At 41.2% G+C, this 25,469-nt stretch overlaps 2 protein-coding genes across 2 annotated transcripts in view; one reads left to right on the forward strand and one right to left on the reverse strand.

Moving 5' to 3' along the window:
* slf1 (SMC5-SMC6 complex localization factor 1) overlaps positions 1-8,896 on the reverse strand; it is a 29,245-nt gene extending 20,349 nt beyond the window's left edge. The window contains exons 1-14 of the mRNA XM_054611004.1: positions 8,707-8,896; positions 7,434-7,545; positions 7,082-7,160; positions 6,687-6,912; positions 6,422-6,575; positions 6,027-6,155; positions 5,829-5,894; positions 5,173-5,319; positions 4,811-4,980; positions 4,472-4,606; positions 3,775-3,928; positions 3,463-3,631; positions 3,068-3,213; positions 2,251-2,360 (exon numbers count right to left, since the gene is read on the reverse strand). Coding sequence (XP_054466979.1) covers positions 2,251-2,360; positions 3,068-3,213; positions 3,463-3,631; positions 3,775-3,928; positions 4,472-4,606; positions 4,811-4,980; positions 5,173-5,319; positions 5,829-5,894; positions 6,027-6,155; positions 6,422-6,575; positions 6,687-6,912; positions 7,082-7,160; positions 7,434-7,544 — 1,796 coding nt within the window. The 5' untranslated portion in view covers position 7,545; positions 8,707-8,896. The remainder of the gene's footprint in view (positions 1-2,250; positions 2,361-3,067; positions 3,214-3,462; positions 3,632-3,774; positions 3,929-4,471; positions 4,607-4,810; positions 4,981-5,172; positions 5,320-5,828; positions 5,895-6,026; positions 6,156-6,421; positions 6,576-6,686; positions 6,913-7,081; positions 7,161-7,433; positions 7,546-8,706) is intronic.
* Positions 8,897-9,403: 507 nt separating this feature from the next.
* kiaa0825 (KIAA0825 ortholog) overlaps positions 9,404-25,469 on the forward strand; it is a 109,177-nt gene continuing 93,111 nt past the window's right edge. Inside the window, exons 1-6 of the mRNA XM_054611421.1 lie at positions 9,404-9,423; positions 13,821-13,962; positions 21,229-21,391; positions 21,704-21,883; positions 22,355-22,531; positions 22,677-23,001. Coding sequence (XP_054467396.1) covers positions 13,832-13,962; positions 21,229-21,391; positions 21,704-21,883; positions 22,355-22,531; positions 22,677-23,001 — 976 coding nt within the window. The 5' untranslated portion in view covers positions 9,404-9,423; positions 13,821-13,831. The remainder of the gene's footprint in view (positions 9,424-13,820; positions 13,963-21,228; positions 21,392-21,703; positions 21,884-22,354; positions 22,532-22,676; positions 23,002-25,469) is intronic.

The raw sequence follows: 25,469 nt of genomic DNA on the forward strand, positions 1-25,469 counted from the left end.
TAGTTAGAAGCTTTGAAATGTATCAGCAGTAAGCAGAGCTAGATTAAGCCAGCATAAGTAAAGTTTAGCTTAATTACAGCTTCCTTTCTGCTAAAGTCACTCACTGCCTCGTAGCCAGCAGGCAAGTCCAACAAACATTTATATAGTAGGTCTGTCGGCTTGGTATGGCTTGGACATGTGCTCCGCTGCCAGCCTGTCTGTTGGTGCAGAAGAAGCACAGTCGCCATCTCACACACACTACAGTGGCCTCGAGTCACAGTAAAACAGACTAATATGTCCCAACAGCCAGAAATGGAAGATAAAGGGGTCATGTGGCTCCTCTCAACCTTTATGACCCGCTCCTGCTCTTGTCATGAATCCAATAAAAAAAAAAATCTAACGAGGATTTTGTCTCGTGTTCTACCGACAGTTCAAACTGATCTGAAACCATCTAAAACCAAGACTAATATATTCAACATATATTCATGTCACATTTGTATTATTTAAAATGTAATGTTTTTAAGTCTTATTGTGTTAAGGACTATGAATTACTGACAAGTGCTCTAACCACAAATATAGTTGAGTTCTTTATATAGAATATTTAAATGATTTTATTGAGTCATAGCAGCTCCAACAACATAGAGAATTGTATTGAAAATGCTTAGAGATTGAGAACAGTGCCAGACTCATAAATGCTTCAACGGAAGATGTGTTAATTGATTGTCAACATCCCTGAAAATATGTATAATATCATACATTCAAGCATGAAAAATGAGGAAACAAGATTTCCTTTTGGTTTCTGTTCTCAATTCATCACAGGCTTTGTCATTTTGATTTCATTCTTTCTTTCAGGGTCAAATGATTTTACATGCCCTTTGGCATTTCTTTATCTCATCCGTACAGATTGCATTCCTTGTTTTATGCAGTTCCTCTCATGTATATGTCAAAACAAACTAAACCCTTGAAACTGTGGGGAAAGCAAAAAGCAAAAAGCAGAAAGAGTAGAAAGCAGTGATGGAGGGATGAGGGGATCGGGTCAACACATGAACCAGTAGCCTTCACATGAACCTTCTCCCTGGTGGCTCCTCCCCTTCTCTGGGCCAACTACCTGCTGGTGGAGCAGCAGATGTCTGATACCAAGTATGGAGAGTGTGTGTGTTTGCATTCAAAGAGGGACTTAGTATGTGAGTGTAGATCAAGAGAGGTGAGGAAGGGGGGTGAAGGCTGAGCGCTGGTGGTCGTAAGGGAAGACACAAAAGGCCTGATGGGATATCCTAGTCTGTCTATCTGTCGGCTTCCTGTCCAAATCAGACACAGCTCTCTGCGTGTGTGTGTTAGTGTGTGTGTGTGATGAAAGGGTCTAACCTCCCCATGCACCCCTCCTCTCAGCCAGCACACACTGATAGGATCAGACCTGGGCATGACCCATCACATGCCAACTCCTCACGCTCCGTCTGACCTCCATTTGCCTCTCTCCAGCTTTCCCTCAGTCCCTCCATTCATGCATCTCTGCATCTCACCCTCACCCCCAACCCACCCACCCACCCACACTTTCATCCTCTCTCCAGGTGTTCCTTTGTTCCTTTTCACTCACATTTCTCATCGGGTCTGTACATTTTCACCCGTTTTGCCTTTAGATCTATGAGTTGAAACTTGACAGTGGAGGCACAGTAGACTGCTGGTTGACTATTTCTGCTATTTTAGACACACAAAGGCTAAAGAACAAGATTTAAGAAACAAATGAAAGACAGATGCAGCTAATATAAATGCACTTGAATGTGCATTGTGCCTTTAAGGGACTTTTGTGGAAGCAACAAAGCACAATGATAGAGAAAGTATTTCATTTGATACAGTATCAAAAGATGAAGCAATTGGTAAGGTGCAAACACTCAATGTATTTACTGCCTAACTATATCGAAGGCAGTTAGCCCAAGAGAGAAGAGCAATAGACTTGTTAAGATCTGCACACACTGCCATTTCAAATCCCCGGGCTGATCTGTAAACATAAGTAAATTTACCTTGGGTTTGGTAGTTTGAAATGTATTCTAAAATAAGGCACCGAAATGAGAAAGTACCTGCAGGGTCAAAAATATTAAGTATTAAGTATTAATAAATTAAGTTGGTTTATAATGTAAGCTAGACTAAACTATTGGCCCATGTGCAGCCCCCACCTCTGCATGTATGCTTTCACAATGTTCTGCCTTAGGCTCTTATGAAAATGTGCCCTGAGAGATGAACAGTGGTATAGACGGACAGATGTGTGTATCTGACCTGCAGCCGGTCCCCTGGCTGCTGCAGCTGTGGGAGGTTGGTCCGGTCCTGAGGCGAGCACCCGTGGGACTCTGAGCTAAGATTTCCAGAGCAGGCATGTAGGACAGCACCTGTCAGAGACACGCATACACACACAAGGTTAGATAGTGCCTTTATACTTCGAGTGGATGTTTGTGTGTCTTTATGGGACTGAGGAGGCACAAAGACATCAACCCTGAGTGAGAAAGCCAGATGTTTTACAGCAAGGTAATATAATGGGTAGACTACATCAGCCAACTTTTTGTCTGTGTCAGAAAACTGTAATAAAATCTATATCAATTTTCACACTGCCAAGTTAACTGATGCAAAACACCTGTGTTTTGTTCCTTTTTAATCTAAACACCAGAGCAAAGCAAATAAAGAAACCCAAATAATTAAAGGCAGCGTATTAATCTAAACAATGTTAAATCAGTAAAGTTGTTTCTTTGATTACTTTATTATTTTCTGTGTTTTTGAAAACATAGGCTTGTGTGTGTGTGTGTAGTTTTATCAGAATGTTAATACCCTTTAAAATCAAATGTTTTTTTCCAGTACTGAACTGGAAATCACTGCCAACTGAACTCTCCAAACTTACATTTTACAAAATGTCACTCAATGTCTTCATGATTTACTAAAATAAGCAGCACATGACTATTATAATAAACACAAGTAAGAGGTGCATGCCTAAAATTATTACAAAGCATGTCAATGGCTAAATGAATACAGCACCAATGAGGTTTCACCGTAAGTAGGTAATGGGAAATCGGATGAAAAACAAGAAACAAACACACAAACAAACCATTTTCTTAAAAGAGAGGGGTTCATCTCCAACTGTGAATCCACTTCTGCAGCAAAGACTCCTAAATATGGCATCTGCCATCATCAACTTAAGTCTGGTAGAGCGAATCCTGACAACCAGCTCTGCCAGAACCCCCGGAGACACATCTACAGGACAAAACAGAGGAAAAAAACGTCAGATACCATACTGTCAGTGATGACTGGATTGATTGAAAGAGAAAGCAAAGGTGTCGCACTAGTGCTTGTAAATGATGCATTTCATTGCACATTCTATTTTCTGGTGCAGTATTTCTTACATTTGTACTACATAATTGGTCAAATTAAGACATTAAGGCAACTTGCAACAAAAAAGAAACATGTATGAATGTAAGGTTTTTTCCTATTTTTATACCATACCCTGGCTGATGACAGCAAAGTGCTCTGCAAGGTCTTTTAGGCCCTTTTCAACCAGGTTCTGGTTCAGCTTAAAGTGCTGCTGACACCAGAACTCCACCAACACAGACAGGAGGTCCAGCAGTGTGTCAGCCAAATGCAGATTCTGCTTCTCATCCCTCTCAGCGTAGTCCTTCAGGGAAGAAAAACAAGTTAGCCAGCTTTCAAGAATAAGAGTGACTCTATTTTTCTGGTCTGATCACAATTCTGACACAACTGGCAATTCTCTTGGGTGACACACCATCCAATGAGATTCATGAGTTCCACAGTGTTTACCTCGATGACAGCCTGGACCAAGAGCTGGGTTAGTTGCTTCACAGTTCGGGACAACAGCGTGGAGCGTTCCCACACAGTCCAGAAGGTTCCATACAGCAAGGACCCCGATGCTGAAGCCTGAGAGACTCCTGTTCCCTCAGGTAGCACAAAATCCCTGAGCATATAAGGCAGAGAAAGGCAGGAGTGAAGGGAGAAAGAATAGACTGTCAAATGTAACAATAATTTATTGTAACAAAAGAATTGGTGATTCAACGTGTAATCAATATAACAAGAAGTTTAGTTTAGTAAGAAAGAAAATAGTTGCTGACTTGTAGCTTTAAAGGTAAAATATTATACATCTAGTCTCAATCAAGTCTTCTTAAATCTTAAAAATAAGTTCCAACTCCTCTGTGATGCAGCACACATCAGTTATGATTTGTGGTAGATTTATTTGTTTATTTACCAGGGACAGTGCACATTAATCAAAACCTCAGTTACCACCTTAATGTTAATGTGCCAGAATTAACTGAAGATCTAGTTTTCATCTGTAGTCCCTGGGCAGGTTAAGATTGGGCAGATTTCTGGAACAGGTAACGCGTATTTGTGGGAAAACCCCTTGACAACTCTGTCCATGCAAGAAGGATAAAAATGCTCTGCTGGTGAACAGATAAGAGAAAAAGCCTTGCCCCATCTCCCACACTGAATATCTCAAAGTTACCCGGCAGTGACAGAGTGGAGTTCCCCCTGGAAGAGCTTGAGGAAAAATGCCAGGAGGTCACTATGGAAATGTAACAGTGTTGGCAGGGCAGGTCCAGGGAGCGGATGACAAGTGACCTCACTAGTCAGGCAGTAACTGAGGAATAGACACATGTAGAGAAACAGTAAATATATGAGAAAACAAGTGTGTTACATTTTCAATGAATGTCAGAACTGCTTATTTAATGCTTAATGTGAGTTATTTTAATGGAAACGAGGGTTCAAGTATCTGTTTCGTTACATGATGCAACTATGCAAATAGGATAATTTGACAGGAAATGTCGTGTGATATGAGCTTTACCTGATGGCTGTCTCTAGAAAAGGCCACAGGCCTGTTTTACATCGAGGACACTGCAACACCTGTGCAAAATATTTTTTCACTGGGCCGGGTGCCAGCCAGGGAGGGTTGGTGACAAGCAAGTTATACATGACTTGCTGGAAATTCCTCAGGAAGACGGATGTGGCGTTACCCTGTGACATAATAAACAGACAACAATTGAAGATTGAGTAGTTTAGATATATGTGCATGGACAATAAAAAAAGCTTAAAAGGCAGCTACCAAAAGTCTAAAAACTAAATACAACAGGTCATGCTTTCACGCAGCCCCTGAGGCTCATGCAGCAGCAGGGAGGGATTTCTGCAGTCTGGTAATTCTGGTCCTACCTGCTGTGCGTATTCTAAGAGGGAGACCAGGTATGGCGCTGGTGGAAGCAGGCCTGGGAACATAGCACTTCTGATTGAGTCCAAGGCTTCAGTAAAGAGACCACACTCTATCATACTACTAACAGTGCTGAAGTCTGTTTCTGTAGCCTGGGGGAATAAAAGAACAATGATGAAATGTAAGAGGTATATGGAAAGGAGCAGAAAACGTTGCACTCTAAGAGATGGACGGCAGATATTGGAGGGCAGAAGGGTAATGGAAATAGGAAGTGAATGGGCATCAAAAGTTCCTGGAGGTCATTTCTGACTGTCTGTTACCGGCAAATAGCATATGGATTCAGAAAAGTACAGAATGGAAACTCACATGCACTTATAATAGCAATCTGATGGAGATCCACTTGGGTAATGTATGGACAGGACAGTGGAGCGTATTGTTAATAGGCCTGCCAATCAAAACTCTCAGATCAGCTGACAGTGGTGGTTAAATTGGTGACCTGAGTATGATACGCCCTTGCTCTAGATGTCACATTCCATTGAAATGTATGACATAAAGGAAATTGAATGACCTGATCTTCTTGATGAAACACATAGTTATTTTAGAGATGTATGGCAGTGATCAAGGGTAGGGGAAGCGGTTGGGTGTGTGTGCGCTCGTCTACCTGGGACTGTGGCCGGTACGGGTCATGGTAACCCACAAATTCAAGGAGGCACAGTCTCGGTCGGCCCTGTAGCAAAAGACCCCATTAACAATGTAGAATACATTAAACACTGGGGACAAAATCTCATTCAGGTGGGCAGAATGTAGACCAACTAAGAGCTTCTCTCCAACATGCTCTCATACACAAACACATACACACCTCCTGTTTGATGACATAGTCCCGGAGCTCTGTCTCCAGCTTAGAGAAGTCCACATCCACGAAACTCTCCTTTGTTGTGTCTGCTGGATCATCATTCATTATGTTGAAGTTCATATCCACACAATTGCTCTGCCAAAAAAAACCCAAAAAAAAACAGCGGACAGCTTAGATGTTTAAACAACATTCTCAGGCCAATATTCATACATTTGAGAAAAACTTTAATACAAAATTGTTAAAGTAATGAGTCAAATAAAAGCCTTTAGGACTTGAGAGCTCACTGCTTATATAACTGCGGACCACATTTAATATAAAAAATAAATAAATATTACAAATAACATGATGATGCCAGATAATAAATGTAGACTATATATTTTACATAAATTAGTCTGACTTACCCCAAATAGGTGCTGTACAATGTGGCTTACAGGGTAGCAAGGAGCATTGTGGGATTTTGAGTCCTCTGTGACAGGTTTAGCCATGACATGAGTGACAGAGGCATGAGTGGGAGGAGGGCAGTGGTAGACTTTGGCCCGGCCTGCTTTAAGGAGCCTGGGAAATAAGTAAGCAGGACTCATCTAGCATCATATTCTGCAACATTTAATTTATACATGGATGGATTGTTGTGTTTGGGCAATGAAGTATTTTTGTGTAGTGCTATACCGTTTGAACATGGCCCTGCGAGTTGGCTCTTGGACCATCAGGAGAACCCTCCAGCCCTGGAAGGCCCCGGTTACCCTCCCACTGGCCACCTTCTCCCTCCACTGCCTGACAGGGTAGATGGAAGACGCGACCCCTGTGGAAATGGTAATTTCATAGGGTCCCTCTTTGAGCCAGGAACCATTCTTAAAACTTTCCAGCACATATTCTGGAGTCACAACCCACTTTCCTGGTAGGGGAATGAGAGAACAGTGGTGTTGTGTCAGTCTTGAGACTTCAAAAAAAGGAGAGCTGCAGTGAAGCATGGCAGGTAGTTCAGTTAGACAAGCAGTTTTGTATACTCAGGGTGATTAGATATTAATTATTTTTCAGCATTAATAATAATCATTGTGACTGACCTGCAGCACAGGCTGCCAAAAACTTCTCGCTGGACAAAACCTGAGGGATTATGAGATGGGTGCTGGCATGCTGGTAGACCTAGAAGATAATCACTGAATCAGTCTAATGACATGTAACAGACAACAATAAAAGGCAGACGACCAGACCAGGGTTTTCATATGTAATAGATAAAAAAAATGTCCTGTCAGTGGGGCTTTGAAGTAACGCAGTGTGATCATCATGACATAAATGGATTAATAATATCAAACTGTCTACCAATCCCACCTGTGAGAATAACACTGCAATTTCAGGACTTAATTATATATATATTTATATTTATACAAGTTAAAGTTAAATTTCTACAGAACTCACTGAGCCACCAATGTATTTTCCACCCAGCTGTTGGATTATTTGGACCAAAACTCTCTTCTTATCCCGGATCTTGATCCCAGAGATCTGGAAAACGTGCGTGCAACTCTCCATCCTGACGAGGAAAGATGAGACAACATGAGGCTCAGTTCTATAACATGTAAATGACTAATTAGGTAAGCTCATCCTATTTACTGGGGAACATAATGCTGCAATTCTTGTTTGACCAGATGACTTTTGATTGTCTGCAAGTAAACACTATTGGAACAACAGGAAGGGGACCATTTGTGTTGCCTAAACGTGTTGACACATGGTGATGTGGGGGCGGCTGTGGCGTAGTGGAGAGCAAGGTAGTTCTCCAATCAGAGGGTCGGTGGTTCGATACCCGGCTTTGACAGTCGATGTGTCCTTGGGCAAGACACTTAACCCCAAGTTGCTCCTGAAGGCCATCGGTGTGGACTGGATGATGAATGTTAGTTAGAGTCTGATGGTGGCACCTTGATGGTAGCCTGTCATCAGTGTGTGAATGGGTGAATGATATGTAATATACTACTGACTGTAAGTCGCTTTGGATAAAAGCGTCTGCTAAATGACTTGCACTCGTATTAGTTGCTGCACTTACTGTATTCGTATCAGTTCGCTGCACTTATTGAATTCGTATTTGTTTACTGCACTTATCCTATTCGTAGTAGTTTGTAGCACTTACTATATTCGGATTAGTCTGTTGCAATTATTGTTTTCGTAGTAATTTGCCTCTGCACTGTACTTTTGCTCTGGTTTATGCTTTAAGATGCTTGTTTAAGAAAGGAGATGCACTTATGACTTCTGGTGACTAGTAGTTCTCTTGAATACCTATGTTGAACACACTTCCTGTAAGTCGCTTTGGATAATTAAATGACTGTAATGTAATGTAATGATGTTTTGGGCATTTCACCTGCCAGTCAATTACACAGCTGATGACCAAACAAACCAATAGGGGTCTACATTACATTATATTACATTACAGTCATTAGCAGACGCTTTTATCCAAAGCGACTTACAGTCAGTAGTATATTACATATCATTCACCCATTCACACACTGATGACAGGCTACCATCAAGGTGCCACCATCAGACTCAACATTCTACTAAATGCCTACTAAAACCTTCTCCTGTATGAAGTTATTCTGGCAGTCTTGCACCTCCACACCCTCATGGTTGACTGAATCAACAACACTGGATCTGCATTCACCAGAACACAATCTCGAGTTGTGCAAACACTGTTGACTAATAGTACCTTTGCTCATTCCCCTGATGGTCACTCCCAGCATGCACTCTGACACCGACATCCAGTGTTGTATCAGCGATTGACTGCTTCTTCCAACAATATGATCAGCTTCGTTTACATACACGCATGGCGACTTTGCTCAGTAGTGATAGTAAAAGTATAGTAGAGGCAAATCCACCGCCCAAACCTCATGTTGACAGCTTCAGGGCAGAGCTAACTATCTATGAGAGGGGAGATCCTTCATATAGTAGTTTGGTTTGTACGCATTAGCAATATATATTATATATATATTAGAAAACAATTATGTTAAATGATGTCTTTTATGTGTTGGGTAAATAATATTTAAAGTTAGTGAAATGTACGTATATTTTCGCTACTTTACAATAACCCGCCCCCCCCCCCCATTTGGATTTTTATTTGGAATGTTCCATCTACCGGAAGTGTTCATGAATTACTTCCGGGTTGTTGTCACGGACGCTCCCCGTCCCCGGAAGTAAGGATGAAAGCTGGATGTCATACATGTCACACAGAGCCGGGATCGATAACAAGAACTTGTTAATAAGACAGGGAAAGATAAGCTTCCCATGAGAGTAATTTAATTATATTAACGTGAACCCACGTTGTTAATAGCTACATATAGCGTATATTTTAGACAAAAATAGTGACTGTAAATGACGCTGGTCATACTGTAATGGATTGACACGAATATAAAGGAGCGTGTTGAAGGTAAGGGAAACATTGAATCAGTGCATATGTTTATGTTACACAGATGTCATGGAATAAAATATACAGATAACCTGACAAAACCAGAGAGTACAGAGGCAATTGATTGTCATGCAGAGACGTGGCCAAATACCACAACAAGCAAATTACATTACAGTACATTACATTACATTACATTACATTACATTACATTACATTACATTACAGTACATTACATTACATTACATTACATTACATTATTACATTACAGTACATCACATTACATTACAGTACATTACATTACATTACATTACATTATTACAGTACATTACAGTACATTACATTACAGTGCATTACAGTACATTACATTACATTATTACATTACATTACATTACATTATTACATTACATTACAGTACATTACATTACATTACATTACATTACATTACATTACATTACATTATATTACATTATATTACATTACATTACATAACATTACAGTACATTACATTACAGTACATTACATTACAGTCATTTAGCAGACGCTTTTATCCAAAGCGACTTACAGGAAGTGTATTCAACATAGGTATTCAAGAGAACTACTAGTCACCAGAAGTCATCAGTGCATCTCCTTTCTTAAACAAGCATCTTAAAGCATAAACCAGAGCAAAAGTATAGTGCAGAGGCAAGTTACTACGAAAACAATAATTGCAACAGACTAATACGAATATAATAAGTGGTACAAACTACTACGAATAGGATAAGTGCAGTAAACAAATACGAATTCAATAAGTGCAGCGAACTGATACGAATACAGTGAGGGCAACAACTAATACGAATGCAATAAGTGCTACGAGGAAAGTCAAAGTCAACAGCTTTGAATTGAACCTAACAGTCCAAGGTATCTCTCTCTCTCTAACTGATAGGTTGCTTGCATCTACAAATGTTTATATTTAAAACAAGAACATATTGGATAAAACTTCGAGCATAGAATATTATCAAATGAGCAATGTTATCAAAGTGTGATTAATAGTCGAAATCTATTTTGAAAACCATGAGTTGATGAAACATTTAAATCATAGGTGAAACAAAAACACCAAACATTTGCTCGGCCCAGCTTTTCACATATGATGATCTGCCACTTTTCTCTGATCTATGTGTTTGTCAACTTAATACAATTTGCCTTTATGCTATAGTTTGAACAACACATTAAAATGTATATTTTAACTGGGAATTGCAGAAATGATGATGGGCATTTTTTTTTTTTTTTTACTGTTTTTGATGTTCTGTTGATGACATTTTTAAACAGTGGATCAAAAATAGGATCCAGAAGGCCTGAATGTGTCTAAATTAGGTCACATGACCAAACACCACCATAAAAAGTCAAGAGCTCGACCCAGTGACGTGTTGCTTACACCAATCAACTTATATTGTTAATACCCAAAAATAGTAAAAAAGGCTGTTATGATACAAAAATTGAATGAATTAATTATTCATTGATTAATCATAAAAGTCATAAATTTAAAACTATTAAGTACAAGACAAGAAGTTAGACGATTGGTTTTGGTAAACTGGGTATTTATCACTTTAATCTGTAATTTTACGAACTAAAGGATTGATCACTTATCAAATGTAATGATAATACTAATAATTGTTAGTTTTGCAGTTTTGTGATGTATTAAAAAAAAATTACTTTCTACTTGGCAGATTCAATACCACCAATAAAACCTTTATGTTTTTGTCAATACTCTTACAATAATTTCATGTTTAGGACCGGATTATTTAAATTGACTTAAATCATGACAGTTGGGATGCTATAAAATACATAATATGAGCTGTTGCAGTGTGACAATATTGTCTTGTATTGTAATATTAATGTTAAAGTATTGGTCTCATTGCTTATGTTACTTTAATACTGTTGAATGATGATGATGATTATCCAACAAAACAGCAATGACAAGTCATATCAGGATTAAGTCATGTATTATTCATTCCCTCAGTGTAGGCTAATCACAGGGGCATTTTTTATGATGATGCAAAGCTGTTTCACTGCAATTTCTGAACAGTCTTATTGCACAACATATTTTAAGTAGATAATGTACACATATTTCCCTACAGTATAGAAAAAAGGTGTCCAATACATTTTAACAAGACTTGTGCCTCCTAAAATGAGCAGAACTATCACTATATTAAATATGATGAGATTAAAGCCCATCACTAAGCAGACAGGACTTATTGTAAAAAATAAAATCATTCAAAGGCAGCACAGTGTAGCCCGACCACAGGGTTGCACAGTAACAGTGAAGCCGTGCTCCCCCTGGGCATGCATGAAAAGTGAGTAGTTCTAAGCAGTATTGTGATCTTAGAATATGCACCTATTTAATTTATCATGTTTCCTTTACAGCAGACTGTTAGGTGCCCCCCTTTAAAATAATGTTGACTTTAACTTGACATGCTCTAAGTGGCTTTAAAGCGACGGCCTGGGGGACGTGCTGCTAAATATTTCAGGACAAACTCATTACTGTAAATGGGCCTGTGTGTTAGCCTAGCTGGGGTAGACAGGCAGCAGCAAGAGAGATAAGACAGTGATGTGTGTGTGTGTGTGTGTGTGTGTGTGTGTGTGTGTGTGTGTGTGTGTGTGTGTGTGTGTGTGTGTGTGTGTGTGTGTGTGTGTGTGTGTGTGTGTGTGTGTGTGTGTGTGTGTGTGTGTGTTGTGTGTTAGCGGCTGTTTCTTCCCATGTTCTAATAGCTGTGGAGTGGATGTCTCAGGCAGTGGCTCAGCGCCTGGCCCAGTTGTCCCTGTTGCAACACTGTGAAACACACTGGGGCTCCTCTAACATCTGCTTTGTAAAGAGCTAATGACAAGACAATGGAGACCGGATGATTTAAAGTATAGTACTAATGAGGCCCTGTGTGCTGCTTGGAGAATCCTTACACACACTCACTTACATGTACACACTCATGCTCAAGGTAACAGCTGATATGTTGGTAGACCAGGAGGCAGACACCCAGCAGACATACACTACAGTGTACACATTCAGACCTCCATCTGTCTGTCTGTCATTCATACATTTAAAGAGGAGTATGGTGTTGTAGACAGCACACACACACACACACACACACACACACACACACACACACACACACACACACACACACACACACCACACACCCAGGCATGCACTGTCTGGCTCATACCAAATAATTACAATGTTGAGTTCCTAATCTGTGGACTCAAAATTTTATTCCCTTTCAGCAAGTGCTGCGCATGGACCCCTGCTCAGACAGTGGCGCAGAGGGAGCGTGATGGTGAGGGGAAACAGTAAGAGAGAAGAAGAGAGGGAGAAATAATAAAGGACAAGCTTAACTGGTGAGGCTGTCAGTGGAGGAAAATAATATTTGTCCAGCTGGACAGGCCTCCCTTTGTGCAGGCTAAATGAATGTTGAGCTTCCTGTCTGCCCTGTCAGGGAGAGTGGCATAGACTGTATGCAGCAGCGCAGAAGCGGAGCGGAGTGTGGGGAGCTGTTTGGAGTTTGACAGGGATTATTAAAATCAGAGCAGATGACGAGGAAGGGGTGAGAGGCGGAGTGTGAGAAAGCCAAATTGACACAGACACTCTCCATTACCTTCCACTTGACTCGCGTTGATGACAATGTTGATATGAGACCCAGCAACGCGGCACTGGCATGGGATTGGCTGTTAGCATGAGCGTTAAGCACCACAGGGTAGGGTGGGGGGGGGGGGCGGCCCTCAGTTGTGGCATAGACGTAAGGAGATGAGTTGTTTATTTAAAGCCTCGACTGAAGAGCATCTCACCTCATTGTTTATTTATTAAGTCTATTTTTTTCCCTTCTTTGTTAACTCACTGTAGTGTCAGTAGGTGGAAATGGTTAGAGGCTGAGGCAATGCATTCTGATCAGGGGTCCTTCTACTGCAAATGATTGTTTGAGGAAAGAGGAGGGGAACTGGAAGAAACTGTTTCTGTTGATGATAAGCTTCCTTTTGTTTCAGGTGTTTGAGGTGCAATTGATTTGTGCCTCTTAATAAGACTCCTGTTTGAGGAAATTTCAAATTATTATAGTCCACATGACTGTGTGTGTGTGTGTGTGTGTGTGTGTGTGTGTGTGTGTGTGTGTGTGTGTGTGTGTGTGTGTGTGTGTGTGTGTGTGTGTGTGTGTGTGTGTGTGTGTGTGTGTGTGTGTGTGTGTGTGTGCAGACTAAGCCTGCGTGTTGAGTTTCTTGACAGACAGCTGTGATAATACACTCCAGATCTCTGTCATTTGGTGTCAGCTTACATTGTTGATTTAATCCTGACACCGTTGCTGTCTTTCTCATTATTTTGCTTTATGAACTGGTACATGTCATGTGGAGTGTTTGTAATACATACAGTAGGATCGTCTCTCTCTTTGTTCCTTTTTCAGTGCAGAGCAGTATGGAGTGGCCAGGGGATTTTCCTGAAGACCATGCCTTTGTGGAGCTGCCGGTTCCAGGCGTTTCCAGTGAGCTGGACTTTGAACAACTCCTAAAAGACACAGAGGAGAAACTCAATCTTAATGCCAACAGGTCAGTCCGAGTAGCAAAAGCATCAATATGCCATATTGAACCCTTTAAGCTTGAATTAGAACAGTTCTGTCCTTCAGAGTTGTATCACTTTGATTTGACTTTCACTTGTCCCCCCAATCACTTCTCCATTACTTTCAGAATTGACTCTATATTATGTCAAAGCCAAGTTAAACTTAAGTACCGACCCATCTAACGAATACACCCAAATAAGAAGACATGGACGTGACAGTAAAGTTTTCAAAGCAGAATGTTTTTGAGGTTTTATTTCCTGATGGGGTCTTCCATTTCATTTTGTGAATTTAAGTTAAATGGCAGGAAGCGGAGCACACTTAAATGTGCAATTTAGAATGAGAACACAGCTCTGGCAAAAAGACATGAATGTTAAACAGTTACTCCGCCTAAACATAATTAAAGCTTCATGTTTACTTCGATGGATTATATTATTCTCAGGAAATGTTCACATCTGTGGAAGTTGTTGCTCTTACTGTACAAAGATTAAGGGCTCAGATTTATTTATGCTGACTATATGCAGACACTTGCAGGAATGCAAATAATTTTAAAGAGAGGAGAAACCGCCATGACAAATTTAGAAAAAACACCAGTAATATTGTTTTCACTTTCACTGTCAGCAATATGATTAGTGTTGCAGAGCTAGAAATATAAAATTATGATAAAAAGCTGAAAGGCTGCATCCATGTTCTGTTTTACTCTATATTTCTCCTTATCACTCCGCAAAGTTCAATCATGTCGATCTTCTGAATGAAAACGTCCAATTTACCAATCACAGTTGGCGTGTCTTTATCATGGTTTTTTAAAATACATATTTCAGACTCATTCCAAGAGTGATTGTGTAATGTATTTACTTACTTCTGAAAATGCCTGCATGGTTCTAAAAACATATCAACATTGAAACTTTTCATTTAAAATAAAGAGATTTGTTTTCAACTGAAAGAAATCCCTGATTCCAGCAATATCCGGTTTTCTTAGCTTGAGTAAAAGGATGAAGAGAAACCTGATCAACAAAACCTTTTAGAAAAAAAACTTGACCCAATACACAGACGTCTAGCAAACCGTAAATGGTCTGTAAGTGTTAATTTTGACAATAATTACAATTTTAGTTTTCTTAGTTGCTTTCTAATAACTCTAGTTGGTTGAAGTCACATTTAAATCTTTTTTTTGAATTTGCTTTGGTAAAGATTTACTCACAGTTTGAATTGTTTCTAATTTTAGTTCCCAAAATGTGAAATAATTGAATAAAGGTATGCAGGATGTTGCTACTTATTAAACATGTCCTCTGCTGTTTTTTGCAATGCTCTTGTTCAATTTAACAAAATGTTAATAGTGCAAGGTAAGCTAATTGCTAAAGCAGTGAGAATTTGTACTTGCCCTAACCTGATCTCTCACAATACCCTGCTATGTAGTTTGTAGTTGCTGATTGAGCTGATTTGAGGTAATTATATTAAGCCATGATTCCCCTTTTAAAATAACCTTACAATGTTCCTAAAAAAAAATTAGGGTCAGGTATTTGATAATACATACTGATTTATTTTTCAATTTCATTAATTACAATGGTACAATCTTATCATCACGTGGCATGGAAGAAAATTCAGTGCCGCAACTTAAATTAGATTTTTTTCCACCCGTGTACCCTGTCACTAAAGACTGAAATATAGACGTGTGTCAATGATAGCAGACGTGAATAGTTGGAGAGCACAAATAGGCAATATGATAAAGAGAGAGACATTGGGAGGAGGGGAGATCTATATTTCAGGTCTTTTATCGTTTGTGGCGTTCTGAGGCTGAGGGCAGATGATGAAGGACAGGCTAAATGTAGCACGTGAACAAAGCCTCACTCTGGCACCATTAGTGTCTGGGTCTCATCCCTTCCTCACTCTCTCTCTCTCTCTCCCCCCTTCTGTCTCCCTCCCTTTCTCTCTCTCTTTCTTTCCTTCCTCCTTCTAAATGGGAACATAATAATTGAAGATTCCACATCTTGAAACGAAAACCCTTGGGTAGGTAATTCAAGGCTTATTACAGAAGGCCGGGCCATTTTTCTGCTTTCTAAGCATTAAAGGGTTATTTTGTGTTCCTGCAGATGGGAGTGGGATAACCATTATGAGAACAAAGCATCCAGATAATGGAGAATGGGGCTAAAAATAAGGCAATCCTCCTCTCACCGCGGGGGACCACTGGTCAGTGTCTGTCAGGCTGCAGCTAACTTCCTCCCAGACTACTCCAGGACAGCCCTTTTACTGTCGGGACACATCCAGTCAAACACAATCTTGCAAGGCCTCTTTTTCGCCTCAACCAGTGTGTGCTGCAGCCATACATAGAGCCACACACACATCCACAGCTCACTCACCTGCTGCCTAATTGACTTATCAGTAGCTTGGACAAATTACGGAAGTGGAGGAGAGTAAAGGGGAAACTGAGACGGAGGAGACAAAGTTGCCCACACCCGTGAAGGACTTCAACCTATTTGTGGGTCCGAGTGACTGGCCTGCTCCCAGTTCTCAGATGTCAGAGATTTGCCTAAGAGCTGCACCCTAATTGAAGGAGATTAAGATAGGCTGACAACAGAGCTGGCTCCCCCAAATTGAAATGCTGTAATCCATTAGTTTTCATCAGATGGGACAGTGGCGCGGTTCAGGGTCGGGCGGGAGAGTGGGGCCGGGGAGCCGAGGGCTACCAGGAAAAGACCTCTAATGAAGTGTCAGCACAGGCATGGAGACTGCAGACAGGCTTCTAGTTTCACACTGGCAAGGCAAATGGCTCTCACTAGTCGCCTGCCAATCTTGATCAAGGTACAATATCAATACTTTTAAATTTGATTCTGTGTGTGTGTATGTGTGTGTGCGCACTTCTGAGAATCAGGATTTAGCTTATGTGTGCGAGCAGGTGGAGTTGAAAGCCTGCCAATGTTCCTTCTCAATGAACAAAAATACTGATCTGTAGTCCTTGCAGTATGTAGCTGATTTTGTGTTTAGCTGTGCGTGACACGTGTGTTAAGTTAGTATATCAGCTGTATCGATTCTCCGGTATCACTGGCTGGGCTGGGTGGCTGGGAGGTTGAGGGCTGAGGGCACTAAGTGGGCGACAGGCTGGGCCAGGACGGGATCTGTTTTCAGCCTTTTCATTCAAGCCCATTCACTGCTTTTCCCCTCGCAGAATGGGGCCCTTTGATGGAGGAGATATTTAGTTCTCAGGCGGCTGGTTTGGCACTGACTGCAGCTGGGGCTTATTTGAAAGGGATCTCCCTGCCCCCGTTGCCTCCAACCCCCCACCTCCTGTAGGCGAGCGGAGCACGACAGACAGACAGCCCCACAGCAGCCCACCCACACTAAATTAATTCTGACAAGGAACTTAAGATAACGTCAAAGCGCTGACTAATCGCAGGATTGGGTTTCTGTAAGTCAGGGAGCTGTGAAATGTGCCATCATATCTAATAAAAGACCTCCGGTTGTTCCCTTTCTCTCTCAGCGGTGGTGAAGGTTGGGGGGGAAGCTGGTGTGGTGTCGACTGTCTAGCTATACCGGTCTGAAAAAACAATTAGATTTCACTTCGGCAGTGAAAGTGGAAGTGCGTGTGCGTGTGTGTGTATGTGTGTGTGTCAGTTAGGGTGAAATGATTGACATGTTTGTCAAGAGGCCTAAAGAATCCTTTCCTCCCAGTTCCTTCTGCTTCTTTTCTCATTCTCCAGGTCTTTTGTCGAGTTCTGCTCCGGCGTTTTTGCCATTACGGGTTAGTCCATTGTGGTCTTAACTCAGATTGTTGAATGGTTTTATTTTCTGTGACTCCTCTGTTTTCTACCCATTTTTACCTTCCTCTTCTCACATTCTCTTTCTGTCTCTTTCCTTGGTGTCTGAGCTGCTGGCCTTGGAAGTCATCAGGTTCGGAGCTAATCCTGCCAAGTTGATTAGGCTGCAGGTAGCTTTTACACTGGCGGGCAAAAGGTCGCAACATTGTAGAGAGCTGGATGGACTTCTTGACACGGACCATCCACATTGACTTTATAACTTACAGCACAAGGCCCTAAGGAGGGGCAATTGAAAGGCGAGAGTAAGGAAAAGAAAATTAGGAAAGTGAGAGTGTTGAGGAGAGAGGAAATAAAGAGGGGAAATAGAGAGAGAAAAACTGTGGAGGGAACACCTGAGAATGTATCTGCAGAGGCAAGTGCTGTTGCTGTAGCCATTAGAGCACATTGTTTTGTTGAGTGAAGGCAGGAGTGAGATGATGGGTAGTGGAACAAGAGAATGAAGCCCAGAAGCTATTCCTTATGGCTGTATGGGTTTCAAGTCAACAATCTCTTGGGCCCACAACTGGCAAAATTGAGTATTAGGAGGTTAATCTGAAATGAAAAACCTCAATTCTGTTAGAGTAAAAAGAAAAAAGCCACCCAGTTCATATAGTGTAGTCTACTTACATTATATACTTTTAAAGCTTGGGTAGGTAAAATTGGAGAAATCAGCAAGAGAAATTTAGATTCCAAAAATATTGGGAAAAAAATACTTTTCCATTGAAAGTAGCTATCATCACTAGCTCCAAAAAGTTGCAAAATCTTGCAAGAAAATCTAGCAAGTCTGCAACACTACCAGCCTGTCCCCTCAGGCCTCCAACCAAAGCCACTCCCCTAAAATTGTGATAATGAACGTAAACAATGAACTACGGTTATACTATTGTTTGTACCCATAGCTGTCAAGCAGCTTGTGGAAGACTCCGGTGACATGCCAAATGTGCACTGGCAGAGTGTGTGTCATGCAGTAGGGCAGGTAGACATGTCATATGGGGCGAATGTAATGTTTGGATGGGCTTAATACAGTCCTACAACAGCCACATTGACTGGATTGTTTTTTGTCAAAGCACTTGATTTATTGATTGAATTTCAACAAAGATTACAAAAGATGCGTCTAAAATACATCACCCACCCTAGCTTTAATGAACTTCAGAGAGTAGGTGAAAAGTGAGCTGTACAGATGGAAGCCCATTTGAAACCTGCTGTCTGTGTGAAGTCCTGGGGTGGAGCCCAGAACAAACATCCTTGTTTATGATGCACTATAAACACACATACAATGCTTTGTGCTGTCATTTAATCTACAGCAGGGTTTCATTGCAAGACATGGCATATGACAGAAATCTTTGCTAAAAATTCAATTTAGAACATTACTTACTATTGCATATTTTTTCTTAAACAAATTCCTATTTTCTTATCTTTGTATTTTGCCTGCGAGTGATTAAAAAAGTGTGGATTTGTGTAAACTGTATCCAGAAGTAAATTTTCTTAGAAAGTTAATGCTATATTCTCCTTAGTGAAAGCAAAGTAAGAGGTCACACAAACAAGCCAATAAAGGCCTATTTTAATTAGTGGTCTGAAAGTTAACTCCAAATGACTCCAAACACAAAACACACCAACATTGTAGTCAAGGTGTCTGTTAGTCAGCAAGTTGGTGGCAAGAGAGTAAAGTGAGATGCATCATCTGGCCTGCCTAAAGAAGAAGAGAAAGTGAGAGAGATTGTTAAAGAAAGAGAGAGAGAGCATTAGGCAGTGTTCAACCTAGAGGATAGCGGTTTGTAACAGTCTATAACATTTTATTCCCCTTGCGTTTTTCCCCTCTAAAACGAAAGTGTGTCAGATTGAACGGTTATTTAATGTGTTGCCATTGTAAGACATCTGGATGCGTTCATGGCCCAGGAGCAGGCAGGAGGCAGTTTATAGACCTGCGGTAGGACATGAGCTATCTAAAATGGCACTTTGGTTCAGAATCATGTATGCTTAGACACACACACACAATGTAGAGGATAAGATATGCAGTTCTGCAGCTAATTAATATTCTCATTTTCTATTGATTATTTATTTGAGCATTTCATAAGTCATGTAGTGTATTAAATGTCACAAAAGATGCTTTTTTCATGTTCACAGAGACCAGTGATTTATTAAACCAACCATTTATCATTATTTGATTATCCGATGTGTAAGTCAAAGACTGTCTTTCTTTTCTACATCGATTATTGTTGATCAGTCAAATGTTTGTCTGATTAATAATTTCAGCGGTAAAATTACTGTAAGCACACGAACACAAACACACACACACACACACACACACACACACACACACACACACACACACACACACACACACACACACATTAAGGCAAAAAAACACACGGTTACATATAGACACAATAGCCTTTACAACAACATGTTTAATTATGCTAGTATGTAGGCCTGATACGCATGCACACACACACGCACACAAACGCACACCACATACTCATACTCACAGTCTTACATGCCCAAATATATATGCATTGATTTGCATGGAAATGACTAAACTTGTCTAGCCCAAACATGTCATTTCTAATCTGTCATATTAAAGGGGGGAACGGAATAGCTGATGCAGCCTGTTAAAATCAAAAGTGCTGTGTGTGTGTGTGTGTGTGTGTGTGTGTGTGTGTGTGTGTGTGTGTGTGTGTGTGTGTGTGTGTGTGTGTGTGTGTGTGTGTGTGTGTGTGTGTGTGTGTGTCAAGGCGAAGAGTAAGACGTGAGATGGCAAGAAGCGTGCGTCTCAGATGCCTGCCGATGCCTGTAACACCACTTCACACCAGATGCTTAGCACACACTCACACACTGATATATCGATGTCTGTGTTCATTACTGTTGATGCTTCTGTATCTGTCTCTTCACGGACACTGAATGAGAGTGAGGGAGAGCCAAACGTGATGATATGGTGTCTGTGTGTTTGTATGACTGTAATGTGGCTGCTTATATGCGTATTGTTCCTGCGTGTTTGTGGTGCAGCAGCATTCATGCTTGAATGACTGGGGTGTACTTCATTTCTCGAAATTCTACTTTCAAAATAAAGAAACTTTCCTGGTAGATCTTGACGGTCAAACACTGGTAAGGGAAGAGTTTAGATTAACAGGGACATGTTTGCTGTGTGTTCTGGTAAACATGACATGTAGGAGAATATCAGATGATCAGGCTCCAATCCAAACCAGTGAAAGCGGACAATTTTTTGCAAGAAATATTGTTAAGTTGAGACAAAATTTGGGTTTAAATATCATCTTTCTGCATATTGTTCACCTTTCTGTTGTTCTCAGAATGAAACACGAGTAGCAAACAATTGTAAATGTTCGGTGGGTATTTCCCCATCAATTTACCAAGTTAACATTTATTTATAGGAGTGCCTCACTTTTGTTCTCTGAGCACGGTAATGTATACTATCCTGTCCTTAGCTCTCAGACTGACACACTGTATCTTTCCCTCAGCATTGAACGGCAGCTAAAGGAGCTCCAGGCCAAAATGGGAGACACCCGGGAGCGTCCGCCGAGCCCTTCAGAGTGCCTGCAGTGGTTCAACATCAAAGCGCACAACAGTTTCCGACCGGTTACCACAGGACATCAAGAGCTCATGGACTTCTTCAGAGCTTTGGTAATAGAGACTGACTGATGGTGTTGATGATAACATTTATTTTAACTATTTCACAGATAATAAATAACATGGTTTGGTCGATCATACTGATTTCATCAATCTGAGCTGGTATTGCTGTGTATCCCCAGTTTCCCAATTAATTGCATATTAACATTTAGCTATCCGTTGATCTGCCGCCCATTTATTAATATGACCTTCCGGTGTAAGAAGACAACCCTGGATAGTTTCACAACTTTTGTAGGAGAACATTAATATTCTTACTTAGTCAGTTTATTGCTATTAACATCTGCATCCTCCCTCTGCTCCACTCAGAAACAGTACCTGAGGTCTGAAGAGGCGGGAAAAGAGGAGGTGACACTTCAACTTCTGCTAAATTTGTCTGCCCAGTGTGGTATCTGCTTTCCCTGTACCCCTTCTTCGTCCTCCCCCTCCTCTCTGATTGCCTCCTCCATCCACTTGGTTCATCAAGTCAGAGATGACACTTCATTAGAGGTAATATACTGTACAATTTGTTGTTCAGTGGGATTATATCCTACAATATTAAATTAGTTCATGGAGTTCTTAAAGGAATAATTTAGACCTTTTAATGTCCATCTTAAATTGGTAATTTGATTTATTTTGGTCTCTATACTGGCAACAGAGAGATCCCTCTCTGATTTCAATGCATTCAGAGCTGAAGCTTATAGCAGACTGATTATAGCAGTCTGTCTTAGTCAAATTGAGCATGTGAGTATTGTTTAAAGACTGAATTTAAAGTCAATCTGTCCTGTAATCATATGTGTAATTCGTAATTTGAGCAAATGCTTATAAAGACGTACTTACCTGCGTTGGCTGTACTTGTTTTATACCTGAGTAAAGGTACTGTGTACTCCAAATGAATCTTATTCATATGCCCACTTAATGTGTTGTTTTTAATTATCAGTTTGTTTTTACACTTACCCTTCATTTTATCATTACCTTAAGGTCCAGGAGGCCTGGGATGATGTGCGTCTCCAGCTTCGTCGCCACCTGCTGGACCGGCTGTCTTCCAGCTGCCCAGATCATCCTGGACCCAGACAAATTTCCGTCCCTGAACGGATCCACTGTCTGCAGCAGCTGTTCTTTCTTTACCCTGAGTCGGAGGCCCTCACACATTACCAGGTGCAGTAAAATTGTGAAAATGCATTAATAATAACTCCTGTCCTTGGTCTCTTCCAGATTCGCATTGTGAACTTGCTGTACCAATAAGATAAAGTATATACCAATGATTTTTCAGTGATATATCATTTCGATTGTATTCATCCAGGTTCTGAGAAGCCAATCTGTGCTGGTTCTTCTGCTCTCTGCCATGAGCTCAAGCCCAGGCGGTGAGACCGGCTTTGACCGACTGGCTAAAGGCTTCCGTCATGTGGTCCCGGCTCTGACCCAAGACCTCACAGAGGAACTCCATGTCCTTTCAAGACTAGCAGAACCACACACCATCCTGGGTTTCCTTAATTTGGCCTACCTCAACACTGTGGCCCGGGAACTGGCCTCCCTGATGGAGAGAGAATGTGAGACGGCCCTGAGGGACAACACCACGCTCAGTAGCAAGATCAAGAAATATTCAGCCAGGTCGAGGGCAACCGTAGGTAAGTGCTCTTTGTGAAAACATTTTTAATCTGATAGCTATTTTACTCTTTCTGCTCATACTCTTCTAGAGTGTTTGGATAAACCTTACAGCAGTTTTGTCCTTCCATTTCTGCCTTCTTTCCTCACCTGCTTTTTATCATTACCGAATAAAAGCTAACGATTTTCTCTTACCCTCCTCTCCATTTTTACTTTCCTGTTACTTTCCAACTGTATTGTATAGTTATCTGAGCCACAGCCAAGGCCTCTTTAAGTGATTGTCAGTAACTGCTGTTCCCATTGTAATTGCTTTCTTTTTACTGCCCTCTCTCCTGCCTGCCTCACTTTCCTCTTAACCAACAAAAAGAGAAGAGTAGCATTTCCAGGGCCAAGGCTTCTTTTTGAAACTACTTCTCAACACTATTTACCACATGGTTTGTCTATGACTGTGATGAGCCCTGATCCCAAGAGAGGTCCGAGCTATATCGAAGGTCTGTCGACAGTATGTTTAAGCCACAGTTAATTCACTCCTTCACCTTGAGCCTAAGGCAATGTATACTATTTCATCTTGGAGGATGGTTTGAATTGTGTTAAAAACAAGGCTCTGCTGTCCTCTTCACAAGACTTCCATAAAAAAAGAGATCAAAATCAAGTTAATTAAAACATAACAAGGGCAAAGCAGCAGCAGCACCTTCATTCAATCTCATTACCTTACAGAGAAAAAAGGAAATTGATTCATCTTAACTATCCTCTTACTTTTGCGCAGCGATACAGCCAAGAAAGAGTTGGTTCATGAGCAAGTTCAACCTTTTCAGAATGGTTAGTTGAGAGGAAAACATTCTGTGAAGTAGTTTTAATATTTGTCACTAACGCAGAATGTGCCCCCGTCATGGAACAGGCAGTGATGTTATACACTGAGACAAGAGAAAAGTGGAGACCTTCATTCGCCGTGTCACTTTTGATACTTAATTCCCCCCATATCCTCTTTGTTTGTTTCATATTGGCCTATTTACGGCTTGCTGAGGGTAAAGATTCACAATAAAAAAAAAAGTAAAGTGTGTGAGCCATTGTTTACTTTTTCAAATATGGTGCACATGTCAGCTTCCCTGCGGAACGAGGAGAAGAGTGCTGTTACATCTGCCATTCTTCGATAAACACACCACCAACCTTGCGTCTTTTCCTCCCTCTCTCTCCCTCCCTCCATCTCTCTCTTTCCTTCTCCCTCTCTGGTTTTTACTTTCCCTCTCCTTAAATGTGAGATGAGAGGAGGCAGCCAGGATAATTGGCCATGCGTCAGTTGGGCTGTTTGATCACGTAACGCGGTGGAGGCTACACACCTACGTGCCGCTCAACAAACCGTCAAATGTAGCACCGGAGGCAGAACACAGCTCCAAAGGGAGCGGGGGACCCGTGCTGTGTAATGATGGTAAAATGGAGCAGTTTTGCCTGTGCTGGTTTTACGTGTGTGTGTGTGTGTGTGTGTGTGTGTGTGTGTGTGTGTGTGTGTGTGTGTGTGTGTGTGTGTGTGTGTGTGTGTGAGAGAGTTTGACTATCAGCTGCAACACCGCTTTAAGGGCTACAACTGGGATTACATTTTTGTGTTGTTAATGTTTTAAAGTGTCCCCCCCCCCAATAAGCTCAGAGAACCCACATATCCACCACCCTAACGCCGGTGGCTCATTTACAGCCAAAGCTTAAACATTAATGCATAATCTGCTTTCACACTCTACTGTCTATACTGTGTGCTACGCCCATAATTGTCAAGACAATTATGACAGTGTTAGAAAAAAGTGATTCTATTTTCATAAGCATCCTATGACTCCTTAGATCTCCCCCTCCTTCCCTGCTGTGTTATTGTTTATTTCTGCAGTAGAGGCAGCCGGTAGGTATATTTTGATAAGAGCCTTGCCTGGGAGACTGTATAGGCTCCCGGGGGAGCAGCGCTGTCTGTAGCATCAGCCACTGTCAAACCACTGAACCATTTAACAGCGTTCACGGCGAGATCTGCCTTCTCTTTTAACCCCACCGACTCAAAGGTAGGCTCTGACATTGTACCGAGACAGATGTGAAGGGGCCTCAGCCCTCCATTTTCTCCCTCTTCTTCTTTTCTCCCCCCTTTGCCTTTACTCCATCTCTCCAGCATCCACTTCCCCTGCTTTTTTCTTCTTTTGTCTTTTCCCATTTTCCTGTAGTTTCCAAGCGTAATGGGGTGAGCAGTGAGACTGGAGAGTGTGCTAGACAGGTTGGCTGGTCAGGAACAATACATGCTTTAAACCTTACTAACACACCTCACTGAGTCTGTAGGGGAGTGGGAGGGGCAAGTTTACGTGTGTGTGTGTGTGTGTGTGTGTGTGTGTGTGTGTGTGTGTGTGTGTGTGTGTGTGTGTGTGTGTGTGTGTGTGTGTGTGTGTGTGTGTGTGTGTGTGTGTCTGTGTTTTTGTGTGTGTGTGTGTGTGCTTGTGTGTGCTGCCAAAATAAAATTAATACTCTA

Source organism: Anoplopoma fimbria, chromosome 13, assembly GCF_027596085.1.
Source record: "Anoplopoma fimbria isolate UVic2021 breed Golden Eagle Sablefish chromosome 13, Afim_UVic_2022, whole genome shotgun sequence".
Lineage (NCBI taxonomy): Eukaryota > Metazoa > Chordata > Actinopteri > Perciformes > Anoplopomatidae > Anoplopoma > Anoplopoma fimbria.